Raw genomic sequence first — 22536 nt, forward strand, 5'->3', positions numbered from 1 at the left:
GGAGGGCACAGCCACAATTCAGTCCAGAGACCAGAGAGCAGAGACTAGGTGCTGTGGGGGGAGGGGTACAGTGAGCAGAGGGAGACGTCGCAAATTCAAACGCTCACAGACTCAGCCATGTGCCTCCTGTGAGTAAAGTGGGCCGGTGGGCATGGAGTGGATGGGGAAGGCGGGTACCAGGTGAGGCTGGATCTCCTGAGTTTTGGGAAGAACCAGTGATCTGAACTTTCATGTGAAGTTCCAATGGAAACACCATCCAGACCAAGTAAACCATGTCAGCGGCTTCAACCTAGATGAACCTTCCCATTTTACAGATGAGGCTACTGAGGTCTGGAGAGGTTACACCTTGCCCAGGACACACCGCAAATGAGAAGCAAAGGCAAGAGTGGAAGCCAGCACTCTTTTATCATCCAGCCTTCAGCTTTCCAGCTTGGCTCTGAGAAGGGGGGCGGGTCAGCCTGCCCCTGGGCCCCTCTGCAACTAGGCTGTGGTGGCCACGTTCAACCTCTCCCAACACAGCCATCGTGCCCCTTGCCCAGCCCCTTACAACCTCCCCCAGCCTGCTTCCTCCCCAGGGTAGGAAGACTCAACTGAAGAATTCAGAGCAGGAAGGTCTGAACTGATTGGAGATCATCGATCCTGCTGTTGACAGTCCTGTCCCATTAAGCAAACTTGGCTGGAGACCCCAAGAAGCACCATTTGGCTCTGCACTTAACCCTCAAGAAACAGGACAGTCCCCTGGGGAGCAATGGGTCAAAAGCTCAAGTCTGGGAGCAACAGGGACTCAAGCTGACCCAAGCCTCTGGCCTCTCAGCTCTGAATTTGGCAACACTGAGTGGGCTACCTTCCTGACCCGCCTGTTCCAGCCCCTCACTGCAAACACTGGCCACAGCTGTCACAATGGAACTGAGATAAACCCTTTTATTTATTTATGCTTCTCCATTTTGTTTAAAACAACAAGAACAACAACCTTAACATAACTGACAGCCCTTCCCCCTCACCCTTCCTTGGGCTGAGGGGTGGTTAATGGGGAAATGGCCCCCAGGGATGGGGCTGACCATAAGAGCCCCTTTGGGAGGTAATGGCGCCTGAATCCCCTGCCCAGGGGATGGGGCACCTGTAGTGTACGAACTGGGGAGTTAGGGCTCTTGAACCTTTTTGTACCAACAAATATGCCCTTGGCCGTCAAGGGTCAGGAAGCATGTGGGGAGGGGATTCCCACCGCTCCTGTGTCTCGGCCCAGCCCCGATCTCACCAACCGAGGGCTGGGGAGCAAGAGGAGAGAGGGTGGGGTAGGGCGTCTCACACAAAGGAGTACTGGTTATTTATGGCTCTGGGATGGCCCCCTTCTTCTCCGTCGCCCCCTAGTGGTAACTGCTGGAGCTGCACCATCAGGGTCACCCCAGGGGCCCCAGCAGATCCAGCGACTCCCTGGGCCTCCGTGCCTGGGGCTACGGCCTCTTCCAATTCAACCACGGGGACCAGCTCAACCACGGGGACCAGCTCTTCCTGGATCCCTCCGCTGCCCGCTTTCTCTTTCTCTTGCCTCTCTTTGGCTGCTGCGGCTGCTGCTGCCGCCACTTCTGGCGCCCCCGACGCCTCTTCTGCCCCAGGATGTGGGGGATCTGTCCATGAAGGGGGTTCAGGGGGCTGGGGTGGGTCATGGGAGGTGCTCGATTCTGGATAGGAATGGTAAGAAGACAGACTGATGGTGGAGGGAGGCAAGCTCTTGGAGCAGCCTCCCCTTCGCTCATCCCCTCCCCGGAGCCATGTGCTATCTCCCCCAGATCCCATCTCCTGAGCAATCCCCCCATCCATGGAAGATGGATCATGGGCGGTGGTGAGAGGAGGACCACACTTACACACAGTCACTCGCTCCGAAGGGCATGAGGGTGGAGGAGGCATCGGGGTAGCATCGATCTCCCTCGCACACCCCTGCATGGTTCCCGGCCTGCTCCCGGCCTGGGGGGGTAGGGGAGGGGCAACGTGGGGACAGATGGGACATTGGGGGTGGGGAAAAGGGAGAGATCAGACAGGGACATCAGACATCAAGGGAGGAGGGAGGGGGATCAGACCGAGCACCCCCAAGAAGGGCAGGCCCAAGGCGAGGCTGTGATGGAAGGCAAAGACAAGGCCAGGGAGGACGCGTCTAGGAGACAGACAGACGATGGAACAGACGGGCCGATGGAATGGGAATGCACGAAACCCAGTTTTCCACTTCCTCCCGGCTCCAGCACGGAGCCCACTGACTTCCTACGTCCCCATGGGCTCCTTTCCCCCGAGAGACCCAACACACAGGCACCTCCTCTGCCCCCGCTCTCCTCCTTGGGCCCCCCACCCCGTCTTGCTGGCACACACACCTCCTCACTTCTTGGGTGCACGGGCACCTCCTCCCCTGCAGACCTGCTCTGCTCACCCTGCTGTCGCTGGGAGGACACGACATAGCTGACAAGGACAACGTCACTGGAGCCTCCAGACTCCAGGGGGATGGGGTGCATCCGGAAATGCTCAAGCATATCAAAGATGGACTGGAACCACAGGTGCTGGACCCGGCACTGACCTTCCTCATTCAGCGACAGACGCAGGTGCTGAGGGCGGGAAGAGTGGGATAAAACGGGAGCCTGAGCCCTACCAGTCATAGAACCCTCCTCCCCGAGGCAGCATTCTGCCACTCGACCGGCAGGCCCACTGCCTGCAATGGAGCCTCCTCCTCAGGCACTCACCTTGGCCTTGCCCTGGAAGTTGAAAGTGAGGACATATTCACCCCGCCTCGTCTCACTCTGACGTACCAGGAAAACCCCGTGGGAGCCAGTGCCTCCAGCCAGCACTAGCTGGGCGGCCTTGAGTCGAGAGAGCATCCCGTGGAACCAAGGATACCCTGAAAGGGGCTGGTCCCCCTCGCCTCCCTCTGGCTCTCCTTGGAACAGTAAGGACCCTTCAGGAAAGAGAGAGGGAAGGAAACTGGGTGTCAGGGAAGCCATCCCAATCCGAAGGAGAAGAGAAGCCTTACTTTTCCCTCATGGGTCGCTCCCGAGACCCCCCGGTCGGACCCCTGAGGATCCCAAGATGAGGCGGGTGGGCACCAGGCCTGGAAGCACACACACTCACACCTCTGGTACCTGTGGCTGTTTCCGGAGTGTCCAGGGGTGGGTAAGGGGCTGCAAGCGGATGAACGGTCCCTGCTGGGGGTCCCTCTTCAATGGGGATCCGGGGGGGCAACTCTGGGGGAAGTAGTTCCATTGAGTCAAAATGGGAGGCGGCGATAGAAGCGGAACTGGGGGAGATGGATGCTGAGGGGCGATCTGACAGGCCCCCGTAGGCCCCTGGAAGAAAAAGGGGAGAGCAAAACTGAGAACTTGAAGCTTCTTTTTGGGAGGACTGGTCTGCCAGACCCACTTCCCCAGCAGCCAGGCTACCCTGTGGGCACTGACGTCAGTTGGCCGAAATGCTGGCTCTTTCTTCAGCCGCTGAGCCTGATGGTTTTCGTCGGTGGCTCCTAACTTATGCTTCACACGCTGCTGAAAGGGCTGCAGTGATTCCAACAAGGTCTTAGAATCCAAATGTGCCCACATCTCTTCTGAATCAACAGTTGAAATTACAGCAACTCTATAGTTGCAGAATTGTGGGGGGCAGAACCCCTCAAATACTTTCACATTAAAAATAGGTACTTTCCTTGCCTATAGCACAAAGCCCTCAACTCTCAGGGGCGTCAAAGATTCTCCTGTGAATTCTCTCAACCTAACCAACCTGATCTTCATGTTAACCTGTATTCTTGTGTCCTCTGATTTAGCCCAATTATCCCCCCAACTTTTTCAATGTCCAGGGCTCTCCCCACCTCAGGTCTCTGCTCTTGCCATCTCCTTTCTCCAAGCCACATTCTCTTCTCCTCCCCTGTGCGGGATTCCCCATCTATCCCACCTCCCCTGATTCTCTTCCTCTTGAGTTCCCAAGGCCTCCTGCTGGTGCTGCTCAGGCTCACCAGGTGGGAGCTCAGGTTTTGAGAAGGAGTGATGTCAACTCAGCTAGACCGTGGGCCCACAGGGCAGCTCTGAGCTCCTCATCTCGCCCAAAGCCGAGCACAGGGCTGAGGATGTACTAGGAGTTGCTGAGTGTCTGCTGAGCAGCAGGCAGGAGCCTATAGGCGTGTTGTACGTATTAGTGCTCAGAGGACAGGAATATGCGGGGTGCAGGGCGCTGTGGCTCAGGAACAAGCTGGCATAGCCTGCGTCAGTGATCCTCGGATGACCTCAGAAAAGCCATTTCTCCTCTCTGCTCTTAGCTGCTTGAGAAATGAGGAGATCAGAATTGATGACCCGGTAAGGTCCATTCTGGCCCCTAGATTCTTTAATCCATTTGTTAACTCACTGCACACAGGATGTGTGCAAGGCACAGCGAAACTGAAGCTCGGAATGGACGATCAGAAGAGTGTAGTGGAGTCTAGAAAGGTGAGCTGGGGCCAGGTAGATACATCCTTTTGTGTTTATGTGTGCGGGCAGCGTATGTATGTGTTTAAAAGTTGGGACTCAAAAGAAATCCTAGTACCATCAACATATGTATGGGGTGCAGAGTAAGAATACAACAAAGATGTGCACAGTGTTCTGCGAGCCTGGACAAGAGAACCATTATCTCCAGCCAGAGCAGTGGCCAGCACAAGGCTTATGGAAAAGGTGACGGGGGCGGGGATAGAAGGCTGGAGAAGGGCTGGCTTGGGTCGGGGTGGTGATGACGACAGTTCTAACTGGTAAACCGTGGCTGGGCCTGTTCAGGGACAGAAGTCAGATGTTTGGTGGGTGGCAGCTGAGGTGCACAGCAGAACCTGGAGAGAGGGCTAGGGCCCGGGCCTGCCGGCCGGGGGGCTTATATAACAGATCCCAGGGTCCTCAGCTCTCTAAGGCCCCACCCTTACCCTGCGAAAGGCGGTTGCTGCTCTCACTGGGCCCCAGCAGCAGGCCCTGGCTGGGCAGACTCTCCAAGTGGTTCAGGCAGGGCGGCTCCAGGCTGTCTGTGTTCTCCCGTGTCAGGAGGGAGGTCCCAGGGGCTAGGGGGAGGGTCATGGGGCGTGGACTGGTAGCAGGGTAGGGTCTGCAGAGACAGTGAAAACGGTGCTGGGAGGACAAGTCACGGCGGAGAGGCAGACAGCTGCTCCCCACCCCCACCCCTAGGCCCCTCAGTGGCAGAAGTCGGGCTCCTCACCCCGGACTCAGGCATTCTTGGATGTCAGACACCCAGGCCTTCACGTGTAGCGCATCGGCTGTCTCCAGGATGTACTCCAAGGGGCCTTCCACCTATGGGGACGAGAGGAGGTCCACAGGCCACTTCTAGGTCTCGAGGCCTTAATGCACCCCTGACAGCAACAAGGACATCCTCCTGCTCACCCCTCCTCCCAGAAAAGCTGCCGCCCTGGGGACACATTCTCAAGGCACCTGGCATCCGTGCCCCTCCTTGCACATGTATCCCTTGCTTCAATGTCGGAAAAGAGCTTTCTCTCTAACATGAGTGCTCCGAGAAGGCAGGGAGCCCAGGCGTCCTACCTTAACCACAAAGGTGTTCTCCCGGTCAGGCATCTCCAGGGCTGTGGTCGTCCGCACGTCGGTGATGGTGGAGCAGGGAATGCTCAATCGAGGCCGAGACGCCTAGGTCGCAAGAGAGAACAAGACCCAGACTGTTGGTGTTGGAGAGACAACACTTCCCCGCCCTCCAGAGATTCGGCCTTCCTTCCACACCCAAAGGGAGTGAGACAAATAACACTGCTTTCTTTGTCCTGCCCATGGCGACTAACCCAGAGTCAGGGGCTAGCTTTAAGAAACCCAGGCCCTCCCAGATGGCTCAGTGGTAAAGAATCCGCCTGCCAGTGCAGGAGACACAGGTTCGATCCCTGGTCCGGGAGGATCCCACATGCTGCGGGACAACTCAGTCCATGTGCCACAACTACTGAGTCTGTGCTCTAGAGCCCACAAGCCAACACTACGGAAGCCAGAGCGCTCTAGAGCCACGTGCTCCGCAATGAGAAAAGCCACTGCAGTGAGAAGCCTGCAAACCACAATGAGTAGCAGCCCCCATCTGCCGCAACCAGAGGAAAGTCCACGCAGCAACGAAGACCCAGCACAGCCAAATAAATAAATAAAAATTATTAAAAAAACAAACAAACAAACAACAAAACAAGTAAGCAAAGCTCGGTATGGGGGCCAAGCCACCACCCTGGTTGCTCAACCCCTTGCTCCCAGCCGCCCCACCTCCGCTGGGCCTCACCTTGGGGGGTACAAAGAACTCCAGCCAACTTCCTCCTCCTTCTCCTTCACTTCGAAGCAGCAAGCGACACTTCTGCCACTGAGGCTGCCCCCCACCCCCTGAGGTAGGCCCCGCTGCCCCTCCTCCCCGGCCCACTCCGGCGGGGTCAGGGGCGGCCTCTTCAGCCCCCATGAAACTCAGCAGCTCTTCCCGCTGCACCACGCCTGTACCATCCTTCAAGGCCCCCCCTCCCCGACTGAGTCTCAGCCTCTCGAAACGGTGAGTCCATCTGTCCCCGGGGGACGTCCCGTCGCTGACCAGTCCCCTGCTGACGGTCCCAGCCCCGCCAGAGGAGTTGGAGTTGCTGTTCCCACCTAACGCCGGGGGCCCCGAAGCCGTCTCCAGGGGCCCCGCTGGAGAGGGCGGGTCAACGGTCCCCCGCCACTGCAGGATGCCGCGGACCGAACCGCGGACCGAGCGACCCACTGAGCGGAGGGAGAAACGCTTCTTGAGCTTCGGCTTCGAGGAGGTTGCAGAAGAGGAAGAGACCGAGGAAGGGAGGGGGCCGGCCAGGTCCTCAGATGAGCGAGAAGGGCCCAGCACAGCCAGGGGCCCGCCCGCCCTGCAGCTCTCAAGGGCCAGGTCGTGTGGCGGGACCTCTACACCAGGACTCAGAGGAGCCCGGAGGGGTGGCGACAGGAAGCCAGAGGCCCGGGCCACCTCTGCTTCAAAGTGCTGCAGGAAGAGCTCGGCAAAACGACGGGAGAAGGCGGCCTCGGCCCCTGGCCCCGCGTACTGGGGGTGAGAGGCCAGGTAGAGGCGAAAACGGCAGGCAAAATCCAGGGCGGCTGCCCGGGCGTGGGACTCGCAGAACTCCCGCCAACACGGGGGAGGCGGTGGAGGCAACGAGGGAGGGGAGGGCGAGGCCCCATCCTCCGGGGAAGGGGCATCATTCATGATGGCCCCCAGGAGGTGGAGATGGGGAGCCTGTGGGGAGGGGCGGCAAAGAGGGAAGCGGCCAGAAGACACGGGGTGAGCGGCAGCAGCTGCAGAAGGAAGAGGCACATATATGGAGTCACTGCTGAGGTGGGACGGGGTCAGACCCCCTCCTCTGGTCTAGACTCCTTAGAGCGCACCTGGGACACACACCACACTGTCTCCCTGCCCTTCCCCAGGTCCTTGCGCCCCACAAGCCCCAGCCAATCAACCACCCCCCACTCCAATGTCTAGCCTGCACCCCTCCTCCTGCTGCCTCCCCAATCCACATTCCCTGGTTTCAGCTCCAGGTGTGATGAACGGCTGGACAGTGCCTTCCTCTAAACAGGAATCTCTTCCACGTTCCCTCCCTTCTCTAAAATGATCCTTTGATATTTATCACCTGCTTTCCAATTGCCGTTCTTACCTTTCCCTGCGGGAGGTTTTAACCTCTGTTAACAGAAGAGGAACCCGGAGCTCAGAAAGTTTCAGAACTCCAAGTCTTTCCCACCGCACAGTCCTCGTCCCCAGGCACTGACTGTGCCAGTCTCAAGTCACTGCCCCTCACTGCCCTAGCTCGCAGGGGAGCCAGCCCTGCAGAGCTTAAGAGACCCTGCCTCCCATGGCCCATCACTGAGGACGGAGGCTGCACACTAAGGACAGATCAATGAAAGCCAACCCCAGGGACCAGTACCCAAGCACTGCGTGAAGGAGACTTAGAAGGGCCAGAGCCCCCTTCTTGGGTGGCCCTCCAGTCTGGGGCCCAGAGGCAGCAGCAGCGTGTGGGCTGGGTCTGGGCGAGTCTTTGCTGGCCACAAAGTAAAACAAAACAGGGAGCTGGGGCCTTGGGTTTCTCACCTTCCTCTTCTCTCACAGAGGAGTGTGCCCTAAAGGCTGGTTAGCTTGGTGGTTAAGGCCATAGGTTCTGGAGTTAGACTTAGGACGAAATTCCATCATTGCCACTTATTAGCTGGGTGATCTTGAACAAATTACACGTCCTCTATGAACTTTGGTTTTCATATTTATAAAACAGGACTAATGATCTCTAACCCCTAGAACTGTTGGGAGAATTAAACCGGACGTGTCCCGCTTGACACAAAGTAAGCACACAACAAATGACAGTCGTTATTACTATCTTTATGGGGTTCTGATTTTCTCAAAGAGAAATCAGCAAAAGGAAGAGCCTTCCCAAGGTCTTAGAACTAGCAAGTGGCAAAGCTGGGCAGGGAATTTATACACCCATGGCTCGTCTGTTAGTGTCCTCCCCCATGTTATACTTGAAGATGACTGGCACCAAGAAGGGGGTGAAGGCAGTTCAGGCAAATCTCCCCAAACCCCAGACTCCTGTTCAGACCCAGGTCACCGCCCCTTCCCCTTTCTCTTCGGCTTAGACCTACACACTCAGATGGCTCCAACCATAGGGGCAATTCCAAACCAACGAAAGGACGCCAGGAGATGAAAGAGTCATGGAGCACGGGGGAACCGAGCCAAGAGGTGTAGACACAGCAGAGAGCCCAATCTCCAGGCAGAGGCCACCTCAGCTCACAGCGGCCCACCCAACCCTCTGCACCACAGGCAGACCCAGCCCCCTTCAGGCCCGCTGACCCTGCGGGTCCTAAGCTGGTGACTCAGTTTCTCTTTCGCCAAGCGGGACTCAGACACATTTTCCCACTGCACCTGCCTCTTGGCTCAGTTCTGATATTTCCCGAAGGGCGGGTGGTGGAGGGTGCAGGCTCCGCTCCCGGCTCGAACCCTCCGGACCCGGTGATCAATCCACTCCGACCCGACCCTCCTCCCCGGACACCCTCTACCCGCCCATTCCCTGGGGCCGCAGCCCCCAGGGAAGCAGCCCTGTCTGCTGCACTCTCCGGGGCCGAGCGCCCCTCCTGCCTCTAGCCCCCACGCCCGCCCCCACCCAGGGATCCTCGCAGACGCCGGGGCCGGGTCGCGGAGAGGGAAGAGGGACTTGAAGAGGGGGGTTCCGGTTCCGGTCCCACCTGCATCTCGGTCCCCGCGGTTAGCTCCGGCGGCGGCGGCAGCTCCCGCTCCCTGCCCCACCCCCCCTCCGCGACTAGCTCCCAGCCCGGTTCTGCGCAGGCGCCGGGACCCCCTTTTTCCCGTCACCGTAGGAAGCGACCATAGAGAAGAGCGGGGAGAAGGAAGGGCACCTTGACACTCACTTCCGCCATCCTCCCACTCCGTGCAGCCCTTTCAGAGCTGAGAGTATGTGAGTCTCGGAGGGCTCAGTGACTTCTCCAGCTGCGCCTACCAGGGTCGGCAGGAGCAGCCATAAGGGGTTGGGTCCTACCAGAACATCCTCCCGGAGGAAAGTCAGGACAAAGGGGAGCTGTCAACCATAGAGAAGGAACTTTAGGGGAGTAGTCTCGAGGGCCTGACGGAGGCTAGAGGAGCCAGGTACCGGAAACCAGCGAGTTGAGAAGGCTTTTTGAACGGCCCGCCGCAGCCTAGAGCGCCGTCCTGGGCCGCTGAGGGGTTCGAGGACACCGCCCCCAAGGAGCTGGGGGAGGGAAGATGCGGGTGACCTTGGTGAGGCCCTGGGAGGAGGCGGAGCCTGAACTTACGACCTTGGTGGTTTCTTTGACGAAAGTACTGGAGGTTCCAGGAGATTCCATCTCAGAGCTTGGGAAATGGAAGTGGGGGCGGTAGGAATAATGAGGTCAGTTTTGGGCGTGTTTGTGGGACGTCAGGAGACAGGTGGACACAGTCTGGAGCTCAGGAGAGACATCAAGGCCAAATATAGAAATTGAGACGGTATTAAGGTGTAGTAGAGGGCAGTTGAAAACATGAGCACGATGAGAGTCTAGTCACTCAGCTCTTGTCATTGACCCAGCTCCACTGGCCTAAGCAATAAGGGACTCTTTGGACTCAAGCCATTGAAAAGAATGGATCAAGTTTCCTCAGGAACAGCTGAATAAAAGGGCCAAAAGATATCAGGAACCTGTGGTTCACCTCTAGACTGAGCTCTCCCCGTGCCTCTCTTAGTGGCAAGATAGATTTCTACAGCTCCAAACTTAAGTCCTAATAGCCTAGAAACTGTTAGGGGCATGTTTTTCCTCTGAGATTTGCAGTAAAATTTCCAGAACTGACTTCAGCTGATTGGCTTGGATCACTTGCTATTCCTGAAACACAGTCTTAGTCCCCATCTCTCCCTCAGCTCTAACCGAATTAGCATCAGCTCACCAGATGGCCTTTGTTAAGGTCTTCATCACCGTTTTTCTCCATCCATCTTTCCAGTTCAGAAGATGTCAGTGGAAAGGACTCTAGTTCTGTGATCAGCCCCCTGCTCCCTGACAGGTTCACACACCCATTCTCTGTAGTTGGCCCACTGTTGTCCAGAAGAGAGACAAGGTGAGGAATATGGAAAGGGGCTGGTGATGAAGAACTAGGTTTGGAAGTGTTGTCTAAACTGTCCAATAAACTGTGCAGTGACTGAAGTGCTGTCTATCAGGACTGCCTAGTGTGGTAGCCACTAGCCACATGTGGGTTTTGAGCACTTGTAATGTGGCTAGTGTGACTAAGGAACTGAAGTTTTCTTTTTAGTTAATTAGTCACATGTGCCTAGTGACTTACTGTATTGATGTAAGAGATGTCTGAGGACAACTAGGTGGAGCTGTCCAGCAAAGAGAGATCTAACAGTCTCAGCAGTGCGGTCGTGATCAGACACAAGTAGTGGTTAAAGCCATGGACATGATTTAGATTGTCCTGGTAATACCTGTAGAGAGAAGAGGGCCTAGAACTTAATTTTGGGAAACAAACCACATTTAACGGGCAGGCAAAAAAAAAAAAGAGTAGAAAGTGCCGGGATGATGTTTTGGATCAGGTTTTAAAGAAGCACACCCAGAGATGAGAATTTGTGTGCAAATGATTTTTTTTTTTTAAGTGCTACCAGGAGAAATTAGTAAAGGAGTGGGAGGGGCAGGAGAGGAAACTAAGAGAACATGTGATCTCAGAGAACATGTGAGAGGAGTTCAGCTTGATTCCTCAGGGAAGTTCTGGATGTAAGTTGTGACTCAGATTTATCCAGAAACAAGAGAGCTGGGCCTTTCCTGTAGCAACATTCTTCAGCTGTTAACTAGGGCTTCCCCTGGGAGATGTCAATTCTCAGGCACTTCATCAAGGCAAAGCTTCCAGTAGCCTGAGGACAGGACAGTTCTCAAGAAAAAGAAAAAACATCTAGAAGGTCTAATTGTTTGAAAAAACCACACACACCAAAGACCAGGGGGTGTGGTAATAGAGCATGTGTATGTGTGCATGAGCATAATTGGGTGGGGTGGGGTGGTTTGGGCAAACACTTCATACACAAATGATAAGGGATCCATGGGCCTGGGCATTGCTGTTGTCTCCCATAGAAAACATTGACTTAGATTGCTTAGTGACTTTGTTGAGAGTCATTTTTAGGGAAGTGAAAGAAGCAGAAGCCAATGGTAGCAGACTGAGGGATGAATGGAAGGTGAACAAGTGGGGGTAGGAATGTGAAGAGTTGTCCTACACAGTTTGGCCAAAAAGGGAAGGAGAGATGGAGGGTTGCAGAGGATGGAAAGGTTTGCTTGTTTGTTTATATCCTGAGGGAAGCCGGATTTTATGTTTGGAGTCATAGGAGAAAGGAGCCAGTAGAAGGGATGGTAATTGAAGGAGTGAAGTTTCAATTACCATCCCAGGGGAAGGATGGGTCCAGAGCCCAGGTTAAGCAAGTTGTTAATGTGAAAAGCAAAACACTTCTTCCTTCTTACGAACAAGGGATGTAATATTCAGGATGCTTTCAGCTACAAGTAATAGGACCACCGCCTCCCCTACTCCATTTAAGGTCCTAAAAGAGGGGGAGTTTGTTGGTTTACAGAATTAAAAAGTAAGAGGTATGGACTTCCCTGGCAGTCCAGTGGTTAAGACTCCGTGCTTCCACTGCAGGGGGCACGGTTCCATCCCTGGTCTAGAAAGACCTCATGTGGCATGGCCAAAAATATATATATATATCAAAAGATAGAATGACATGAGATATGGCAGGAGCCAGAGCCTCAAACAGGGTCCATATGAACTTGCTCTGTCTCTTAGCTCTGCTTTCCTCTAGGTTATCTTCCTTCTCAAGCAGACTGTCCCCTTCTAGGGAGCAAGATGGCCACCAGAGTTCCAAGCTTACATTCTACTCGCTTCCTGATCCCAGCAGAGATAGATCACAGCTTTTCCAATAATTCTAGCTCAAGTGCAATAGGGCTGCATCTCATCAGCTCAGCTTGGGTCACCCAGTACCCATCTTTTGTATAATAAAAGAATCTGTCTGGTCTTTGTTGCAGGTTCCTAGCACAGAGCTTTTAAAATTCTTGGAATTTCCTGAGTGACAGAAGTGTCTGTTACTTATGAGCCCATTCGATCACACCTGAGTCTTTGCTGATGAAATGACTAATGGCAAGCCTCTACATAGCTTCAAGATGGGGGCTTGTCAGCAGAAGCCCCAACTTTATGTTTAGAGGGTTGGGATTTTGAGCCAGTTTGATCTCCAGGGAGGGAAGGGAACTTGAAGATTGAGTTCAGTCACACGGCAGTGATTTACTCCACCGTGCCTAAGTGATGAAACCCCTAATAAACACTTTGGACACTGAAGCTCAGTGGGGCTTCTGTTGGTGAATACACTGATGTGTGGGGAGAGTGATATGCCCCAGGTCTATGTGGACCCTCAGGACTTCTCCCTATGCAGCTCTTCATTTAGCAGTTCCTGATGTATCCTTAATTATAAAATGTAATTGTGATTGTACTAAAATGTAAGTATAGTGCTTTCCTGTATTCTATGAATTGTTCTAGCAAATTATCAAACCTTAGGGGGCTCATGGACACTCCCGGATCTGTAGGCACTTGGCATGAAGGATAGATGGCCAGGGGACCCCACTTGCAGCTGGCATCTGAAGTGGGGGCAGTCTTGTGGAGTGAGCCCTTACCTTGTGCTAACTCTGGGCAGTAAGTGCCAGACTGAACTTCGGGTCACCACTGGGGGTTGAAACACAATACTAATCCTGAATGGACAATTGTGACTGTGAAGGATAGATTAGGTGGATTGGTAAACACTGGATCATGGACCGATCAATCATCTGAGTTTGGAATGGGCTGAGCTGCAATCAAACTCCATGGGCTGAGCACTGCAGAGGGTGGTTCTTCAAAGGAAAACCAGAGTCTGTCACTGAGGGGGAAGTGGTTGCTTACTTCTTCTGGAGGTCATCTGGACCCTCCCTTACCCCAAGAGATGAAGATGTCTCATTTTTCTGAGATGTCAAATTCAGCCTTGGTGTTTTGGCCAGAACTTCCTGCCCCTCCAAGCAAATCATGCTTTGCTTAATCAGAACATTCTGACAGCAAAAATATTCCACCTTCACTTAGGTTTGTCTCTGATATTACACACGCAATTTCCCCCAGTTCTGCCAGTCTTCCTCCCTCTGGTTTCAGGCTCCAAAGTATAGCCTCCTCTAGGAAGCTATGCAAGGCCAATGCACCTAGGCGGCCTCTCAAGTGCCTTTTATTTAGTAGCTTTTGTGTGACCTTCACAGAGTGTTTCCAACTGGAATGTCTCCAGTCACATCTGAGTGACATGAGTGTGATCGGAGTTCTGTGTTTGGAAGGATAATCAGGGCCAGTAGGGGAGTGTTGAGACGACATAGAGAGGAGATGGGTGCAGTGGTCCAGGAGGGGGGAGATGCTGATCTGGCCAAGGCAGTGCAGCAGGGTTAATCCCAAGGAGAATATCCAGAGGGATTTCTGAGGAGACTCTGCCAGGCTGGCTGGTGGTGAAAAGAGTGAGGGATGCCCCTGAGCTTCCAATAAGTCTGTTGAGTGGTACGAAGGACAAAGCTCTAAGTCCTAGTCCCCAATTTGCCACTAAGTTATAGGTCAGCCCAGAACCCATTACAATTACAGCAGACCCCACCTCCTTTTAGAAGTTACAGCTACAAAAAATCCTTACAGGTCATAAAGTTTAACCTCTTCACTCACCCCCATTTTATAAAGCAGAGGCCCCCGAAGTTACAGTGACTCACTTGTATTTTTAGATGAATGTGAATACAAAATTTGCTTTCCACTGAAAACACTTAAAAACTTAAGCCCAACACAATGCTTCACTGAATGATCAACTGAAAGGATTCAGCAAATTCTTCCTTCAACAAATGTTTCTTGCCCTAAGTGTTAGGCACTATTCCTAAAATGAAAAATAAGCTCTTAGTGTCATGAGCTGGTGAGAGAGAAAAAAATAACAAAAAACAAAACCCAACAAACAAGCAAACTACTAAGATAATTTTGGATATTTAGGTGCTCTGAAGAAAATAAGAAGGCCATTGGTAAGAGGGTGTCTGAAGAGGTGACATGTGAGGTTGGAGGATGAGAAGGAACAAGCCGTGGGGAAAGCTCCAGGGAAGAACATTTCAGGAAGACAGAAGCACATTTGCAAAGACCCTGAGGTAAAAGCAATCGTGGGGTGTTTGTGGAGCAGAAGGATGCCCAGTGTGGCTGGAGAGAGTGAGAGGAAAGTACCAGATGGGGATCAGAGAGGTGGGCAGGGGCTAGATCATGCCCATGCCAGATCACAGGCCACAGGGAGGACATCGGATTTTTTTTTTTTTAATAATAGGTTTACTGAGATATAAATTACCTGCCATACAATTCACCCATTTAAAGTAGGAGGCTGGATTTTATTCCACGTGTACTAAGGAGTCATTGAGGGAGGATTCATTTCCGGTTCACATTTTAAAGACTGATCTGGTTGTGTGGAAGATGGATTTGACAGATACTGGGAATAAGGACAGAAGTTGGAGGACCCACTGGAGAGGTCATGAGGTAACTTAGGCAAGAGATGATCCCAGTTTGAACCACAGTGTTGACAGTGGAGAGAGAGAAGCGGTCACATTGAGATTTATTTTGGAGAGAGAACCAGTGGGACTGGGTAATGGATAGATGTGGGGATGGGTGGAAAGGAAAAGGTGGTGCCATTTATTCAGATGTGTAAGGAGAGTGTGGGAGAAACAAAGTGTCCTGTTTGGGATATGTTAGGTTCATAGCATCACAGTGGTAGCACCCTTCAATTTGGAAGGCTCATGAACAGTTCAACTGCAAACATTCATACAGGCCTGCTGTGGCCAGGCACAGAGTATATGGAGATAAAAGAAGCCCAGTCCTCACCCTGCTCAAGTCACTTAGTCTCAGACAAGTGACACCAAGAAATACATCCAAGTGCTGTAAGGCAGACTTATCTGTTAGGGTATATTTGGTTGCAAGTAACAGACAACTCTGACACCATCTGGCTTAAACAATAAAGATACTTGTCATCTCACACTATGTAGAGTCCAGACTTCTAAGATCCTCTTCGCTTTGCCCACTTCTGGATTTTGGCTTCACCATGAATGGGGAGCATCATGGGCATGGTAGTTCCAGGCTTCCCATCCTGAACAACAACTCCCAGAGTCAGAAGGTGGACTGTCTCCTCGGTGTCTCCTTCTTCTTTTTAAAATATTTATTCATTTATGGCTGTGTCGGGTCTTAGTTGTGGCACATGGGATCCTTGTTGTGGCTTACAGGCTCCAGAGCACTCCACTGGCTCAGTAGTTGTAGCACATGGGCCCAGTTGCCCTGCGGCATGTAGGATTTTAGTTCCCCAACCAGGGATTGAACTCAAGTCCCCTGCACTGGAAGTCAGATTCTTAACCACTGGGCCACCAGGAAGTCCCAAAGATCACTTTCTTGATGTAGAAATAGCTTCAGGACCCTGAGCAGTCGCTGTTGCAGACAAGTCTAAGTCCTGGCATTTAGTGTCTGGTGGCAGTGGCGGTAGAAGCAGTTTTCTTATCAGGTCAGATCAGACCTATGGCTTAGGATCCATTTCTCCAGCCCACCCCACAATTCTGTAAGCTGCCTACCACCTTGACACAAATCCCCTCTTTTCCAACCAGCCCATGTAAATTCTGTTATCTGCAAATCAAGACACAGGGTGCAACAGTCAACAGCTCTACAAAAAATTCTCTCCCTCTGGGCTCTTTTCTGAGTACTGTATTTTGCAAATTTCAGTTATTCATGTACACTTTTCCCCAGATTTGTCATATATTCATATCACCCATTTTATCTACCAAGTGTTGTTTTTTTAAACTGACTCATTTTTAAAAACACATTTACAATGCCAACCTTTCTTTCAAACTGATACACATTAAAATAAATATAGCACCACTAAAAAAGAAAGCATTAATTTAAGTACCAGCCCCCAATATTTCATATCCTGGTGGTGGCTGATAATGTCTTAGGATAAATTTCTAGAAGTGGAATGACTAAGGTTCAGGTTGGGGACAAGGAGAACCCTTTCATATTGTACAAGCCCTTCCTCGTCAAAGCTGATGGGTTTAGAGGGCCAAGAAGACAGAAGTCTTAGCAAGTTTCTCATTATAAAATGACAGTTAAGTTACAGAATGGTGAAGTGGCTAAGTGCACACTTTTTTGGAGTTTAGCTGTGTTGGGTTCCTTGTTTACCTTGATGCTCAGTTTTCTCACTAATAAAATGGGGTCCTATCACACAGGGTAACACTGAATGTGACAATATTGAATGTGAAGCAATATGAAGCACAATGCCTGAACTATAAAAAACTCTGAATTCCCCAGACTCCTCTGAGTTTAAGAAGAGTGTTTGTTAAAAATAAATATGGTTTTCTTGTCTGTACCCAGACACTACTGAATCATAATCTCCAAGGGAGGAATTAAGGAATCTATTTGAAACAGACACCATCAACTGAGTCTTAGGAGCTGATGAGTTTCGGAAACATTAATCAAGGTTAAGCAGCTGCTATTATCATCCCAGGGTGATGAGATGATGGATGTGAAAGTTAAAGGTCATTTACTATCCTTGCACTCATTCATTCAGTCAACAGACATTTATTGAGCACTCACTGAGTGCCCCGCCCTGTGGCAGGTGCCAGGGACACAGCGGGAACAAGGAAGACTCAGGGTGCCCTTAAAGGCACAAGAAGTTGGTCCCTCACCTGGTCATCTGTAAAACTGGGTGGGGAGAACCACGATCGAGAGAATTACTCTCTGGCCTGCTGAGGGGCTACAGGGGTGGACGGGAAACTCTGTCCCCGCAGGCTATGAGCCAGCGGGGAGGGCATTTGAGCCAGGGGAGGGTCCCAAAGACTGTGGGACCCGGAAGGCTTTTGGACCCCTTTTCTGTCTCTTGCCCAGCTCATTTCCTCTCAGAGCCAGATGTCAGGGTCTTCCTGTGAAGTAGATGCTATTCCCACTTTACAGACAAGAAAACAAAGGCTCAGAAGAGAGATGGGTCACACTAGAGACCCACCCCCAACAGGTTCCCGGGAGAGTCTTCCTCAGCCTGGCCGCAGCGGCTGGTCCTACCTCCAGCTGCGACACAAGGCCGCCAGATCTGTCGCCTGACCCAACCGGCGGGTCGGACTGGACTCCAAATGGTTCGGGGCCAAGACGTTCCGGAGTCATCCACGCCGGGGCCGCTGCCTCTGCTTCAAGAAGGCCTGGACCGTCCCTCCGGACCTGGCCTCGCCTTCCCACGATACGTGCCAGCACAGCTCGCAGCCCTGGGAACTACAACGCCCATGAGCCTCGGGGGCGTAGGCGCGCTATGAGATGTTCCACATCGCCCCCGGGCGCCACCAGAGAGAACTGCGTGGCTCCTGAGCCCGCGAGATCGGAGTGCTCTTTGGAAAGCTTCCCCACCCTTAGCACCCTCAGTACTTTCCTGGACGTGTTCGTCCCGCGCCCGGAAGTTGACAGGGCCATAGAGACTGGAGGCTAGAGGCGCCCAGACTTGCCCTCTCGGCCCTAACTTCCGCCGGAAGCGACGTCCATCCGCAATTGCCCTTTCGCTACTGCACGCGCCGGCGCCCGTGCCCGGTGCTGTCTACGGGCGCCAGTACGACCACAATGGCGGCCGCTACCCTGCTGCGCGCGACGCCCCTTTTCAGCGGTGAGGGGGAGGGGAGGGCCATGGCACCCCGGGTTCACGTGGGGGTCGTCGGGAGCGGCCGGGCTCAGACCCGCGCCGTGACTCCAGGCATCTGCCCCGGCAGGTCTCGGCACCGGCCCGGCACCACTATTGCAAGGTTTTTTGCGGCCGCTGAAGGCCCCGGCGCTGCCCATCTTGTGCCGCGGCCTGGCTGTGGAGGCCAAGAAGACCTATGTGCGTGACAAGCCCCATGTGAACGTGGGCACCATCGGCCATGTTGACCATGGCAAGACCACCCTGACCGCGGCCATCACGAAAAGTAAGTGGGGTTGGGGTGGGGGGCTTCCGGCAGCGCCTGCTCTGCAGGTGGGACTTGGAGCCAGGGAGGCGGGGCCCGCGGAGCAACTGCTTAGGTGTTTAGTGCGGCCCCACTGTGACAGGTGGCTTCCCAGGTGGCGCTAGTGGTAAAGAACCCGCTTGCCAATGCAGGTTAGGCGTAAGAGACGCCGGTTCGATCCCTGGGGTCGGGGAGATCCCCTGGAGAAGGGAATGGCAGTCTACTCCAGTATTTTTGCCTGGAGAATCCCACGGACAGAGGAGCCTGTCCATAGACTGTCCTTTTCTAAAGTGGAAAGGGCCTTGCTGAAAAGTTTGTTCACTTCCTTCCCTTAGTTTTAGCAGGCTACAGTCCATAGGGTTGCACAGAGTCGGACACGACTGAAGCGACTTAGCAGGGCACAAGGCGCCAGAAATTGGCCGGTCAGTACACTGCAGGATGCAGAAGACAGATTTCCCGTGAACACGAATTTTTTGATGGATAAGTTGGGGGATTCCGCTCCGCCCCCCCAGTGGCCTCCCTCCAGCCCTGGGAAGGTGCCCTGTAAGCAGAACTGTTAGCCTAGAGAAGTCACAGGGCTAGCCCTTGAGGCTCTATAACCTTTCTTTCTGACCTGAAGTTACTAGCCCCAGGAGTTGAAGGAGGGTGTCTTGGAAGGTTGCTTCTCCTAGACTGTCCTTTTCTAAAGTAGAAAGGGCCTTGCTGAAAAGTGTGTTCCCTTCCTTCCCTTAGTTTTAGCGGAGGGAGGTGGAGCCAAGTTTAAGAAGTACGAAGAGATTGACAACGCCCCAGAGGAGCGAGCCCGAGGTATCACAATCAACGCGGCTCATGTGGAGTATAGCACAGCCGCCCGCCACTATGCCCACACTGACTGCCCCGGTCATGCAGATTACGTTAAGGTGAGAGCTGCTGGGGACAGGGCTTGGGAACTGCCCCCCTCAGGAAAAACGTTAGGATTGTGGGGAGGAGGTTAAGATATTTGAGGTGTATGGGTTGGAGATCCTGGCTTTGTGGACCTGGCCAGTCACAGCAGGTGGTAAAGAAGTGTCTGTGCTTAGCTAGGTGGCTGGGGAACGGAGGAGGTCGTGGAATTACACTGCTTCCTTTCGTCTCTCTTCCCAGAATATGATCACAGGCACTGCCCCCCTCGACGGCTGCATCCTGGTGGTGGCAGCCAATGATGGCCCCATGCCCCAGACCCGAGAACACTTACTGCTAGCCAGACAGGTACTCAAGAGCCTGGGAAAGGGTGGAAGGGGGCGGAGGGTGTTGGGCCATTCAGGACACCATCTGTGTCTCCTTCTCACCTGCAGATTGGCGTCGAGCATGTGGTGGTGTATGTGAATAAGGCGGACGCCGTGCAGGACTCTGAGATGGTGGAGCTGGTGGAGCTGGAGATCAGGGAACTGCTGACCGAGTTTGGCTACAAAGGGGAGGAGACTCCGATCATCGTTGGCTCTGCCCTCTGTGCCCTTGAGGTAAAGGCTGTGTCAGGCTGGGGATGGGGCTGGATGGACACCCAGAGCTCTGCTCTGAGTCCGGGGCCTGGCTCTGGGCAAGTAAGAGGAGCAGAATGGAAGTTTCAGAGTCCTTTCACCTCCCACTCATAGCAACGTGACCCCGAACTAGGCCTGAAGTCCGTGCAGAAGCTGCTGGATGCTGTGGACACGTACATCCCGGTACCCACCCGGGACCTGGAGAAGCCTTTCCTGCTGCCCGTGGAGTCGGTGTACTCGATCCCCGGTGAGGACTCGGCTCACACGCACTCCCTTCCCCTCACTGCCGCTTCATCCGGCATCCCTGATGTCCTGTCCCGTTCCCTCCCAGGCCGGGGCACAGTGGTGACAGGCACGCTCGAACGTGGTATTTTGAAGAAGGGAGACGAGTGTGAATTCCTGGGACATAGCAAGAATATTCGCACTGTGGTGACAGGTACAGGAGGCGGCCTTGGGATCCCGAGCCTCCAGGATGACCTCTCCCCCCCACAGACCCCCCCATTCCTTCCCTCTGCCCACACCTTTCTCCTGCGTGTCTCCCCTCTCTTAGGCATTGAGATGTTCCACAAGAGCCTGGATAGGGCAGAGGCGGGTGACAACCTTGGGGCCCTGGTCCGAGGCTTGAAGCGGGAGGACCTGAGACGTGGCCTGGTCATGGCCAAGCCAGGTTCCATCCAGCCTCACCAGAAGGTGGAGGCACAGGTGAGGGCTCCAGGTGATGATGGGCGGGCGCTGTGGAGGGTCAGTGCTTCCAGCCAGGCCCAGCTCCGCCCATGTTTTCGTACCCTCTCATAGGTGTACATCCTCAGCAAGGAAGAGGGTGGCCGCCACAAACCTTTTGTATCCCACTTCATGCCTGTCATGTTCTCCCTGACTTGGGACATGGCCTGTCGGATCATCTTGCCTCCAGGGAAGGTATGATGTATGTGACAGCGGGGGTGATGTTTCCCTGGTAAAGAAAGCCTGGCTGATGATGTAGGGGGAGAGCTGGTGATGGAAGGGTCGGATCAGTGGATTCAGGTGGAACGAATCCTCATCCAGGGTTTCTTAGCTGTGTTAGCATTGACCCGCAAAGATTCCCCAGCAGAGTTCCTATAGTAGAGAGTTCCACTGTATTTTACATAAAGACTCAAAAGAAGTCTTGAGCCCAAGACCTGCATAACCCAAAATTTTATAAACATTTTTTTCTCAAGAAAAACTTTACAGAGACGCTAATCGCTAGTCCTTTTTTATTTTTATCTTTATAGTTTAGTTGTTTATTGGCTGCCCTGGTCTTCGTTGCACTGCACAGGCTTTCTTGTTGGGAGAGTGGGGGCTCCTCTCTAGTTGCAGTGCATGGGCTCCTCATTTCGGTGGCGTCTCCTGTTGCAGAGCACAGGCTCTAGGGCACATGGGCTTTAGTAGTTGTGGCACGGGGGCTTAGTTGCCCCGTGGCATGTGGGATCTTGTTTCCCACATCAGGGATCAAATCCATGTCCCCTACATTGACAGGCGGATTCCTAACCACTGGAACCCCAAGGAAGTCCAGTCAGTCCTTTTCTGCCTTTGCATATGCTGTTTGCATGTGCCTAACAGCTGGGACAGAAGTTTCTCCAGAAAGAATCACCCTGCTGCATTTTCCCATAACCTTTAACCTTGGTACCAATCATGCATGATCTTTGTCTCTGCCTTTCAGGAACTTGCCATGCCCGGGGAGGACCTGAAACTCACTCTCATCTTGCGGCAACCAATGATCTTAGAGAAAGGCCAGCGTTTCACCCTGCGGGATGGCAACCGGACCATCGGCACCGGCCTCGTCACTGACACGCCAGCCATGACCGAGGAGGACAAGAACATCAAGTGGAGTTGAGTCTGGACCTCTGCTGGGGCTCTCTTGTGCTCAGGGCCACACTGGCCAGCGTTCTCTCCTGCCTCTGTGGCCTTCTTTGCAGGGCAGAGGCTGTGGCCTAGCCAAATTACAGCTAGACTGATACTTCCCCTGGTCCAAGGGCCGTGTGGCCAGCCAGGTGAGGTAGGTCAGTAAACTGTTCTGTGAATAGAAAGCTAGCCTGTGTGTCTTGTGTCATTTGTACTGTGGGAGAGTGGGGGATATAGAAATGGAGCTGAAGTCCAGGGTACATGAGCTTGGGAGTGGTCCCTGAGCCATTTGAACTGAGAAAACTTCTCTAGCCTCAAGCCTCTGGTACATGGTGGAAGAGCTCTTGCCTTAAAGCAGTGCTATGGCAACATGAGGAAGGTAGAGAAGCTAAAGGCCTGAAAGCTATCCCCGTGAGCTTTGCATGATTGCTTCAGTTCAGTTCAGTGTGTTGCTCAGTGCTGTCTGACTCTGCGACCCCACGGACTGCAGCAAACCAGGCTTCCGTGTTCACCAACTCCCAGAGCTTGCTCAGACTCGTGTCTATCGAGTCGGTGATGCCATCCAACCATCTCATCCTCTGTCGTCCCCTTGTCCTCCTGCTCTCAATCTTTCCCAGCATCAGGGTCTTTTCCAGGGTGTCAGCTCTTCCCATCAGGTGGCCAAAGTATTGGAGCTTCAGTATCAGTCCTTCCAA

At 53.5% G+C, this 22536-nt stretch overlaps 2 protein-coding genes across 8 annotated transcripts; one reads left to right on the top strand and one right to left on the bottom strand.

Moving 5' to 3' along the window:
• Window positions 1-907: 907 nt before the first annotated feature.
• SH2B1 (SH2B adaptor protein 1) lies at window positions 908-9657 on the bottom strand. Of its 7 annotated transcripts, none has more exons than XM_065924563.1 (10): window positions 9384-9657; window positions 6250-7274; window positions 5532-5633; window positions 5194-5285; window positions 4907-5082; window positions 3120-3323; window positions 2724-2935; window positions 2361-2588; window positions 1863-1962; window positions 1539-1679 (listed from the first exon to the last, which is right to left on the bottom strand). In XM_065924563.1, coding segments are annotated over exons 2-10 (2052 nt in total). In that variant the 5' UTR covers window positions 7186-7274; window positions 9384-9657; the 3' UTR covers window positions 1539-1677. The 7 variants fall into 7 exon arrangements, with proteins under 7 accessions (XP_065780637.1, XP_065780638.1, XP_065780636.1 ...); XM_065924560.1 differs by lacking the exon at window positions 9384-9657 and adding an exon at window positions 9201-9311; XM_065924562.1 differs by lacking the exon at window positions 9384-9657 and adding an exon at window positions 8601-9134.
• An 8390-nt stretch (window positions 9658-18047) lies between these two features.
• TUFM (Tu translation elongation factor, mitochondrial) lies at window positions 18048-22042 on the top strand. Its single transcript, XM_065924568.1, has 10 exons — window positions 18048-18172; window positions 18276-18470; window positions 19221-19387; window positions 19611-19715; window positions 19802-19966; window positions 20099-20231; window positions 20316-20420; window positions 20535-20686; window positions 20780-20899; window positions 21660-22042. Exons 1-10 carry the CDS (start codon window positions 18130-18132, stop codon window positions 21831-21833), a joined length of 1359 nt encoding a protein of 452 aa, XP_065780640.1. The 5' UTR covers window positions 18048-18129; the 3' UTR covers window positions 21834-22042.
• The last annotated feature ends 494 nt before the right edge of the window (window positions 22043-22536 follow it).

The sequence above is a fragment of the Muntiacus reevesi genome, chromosome 2 (genome assembly GCF_963930625.1).
Source record: "Muntiacus reevesi chromosome 2, mMunRee1.1, whole genome shotgun sequence".
Taxonomy (NCBI): Eukaryota; Metazoa; Chordata; class Mammalia; order Artiodactyla; family Cervidae; genus Muntiacus; species Muntiacus reevesi.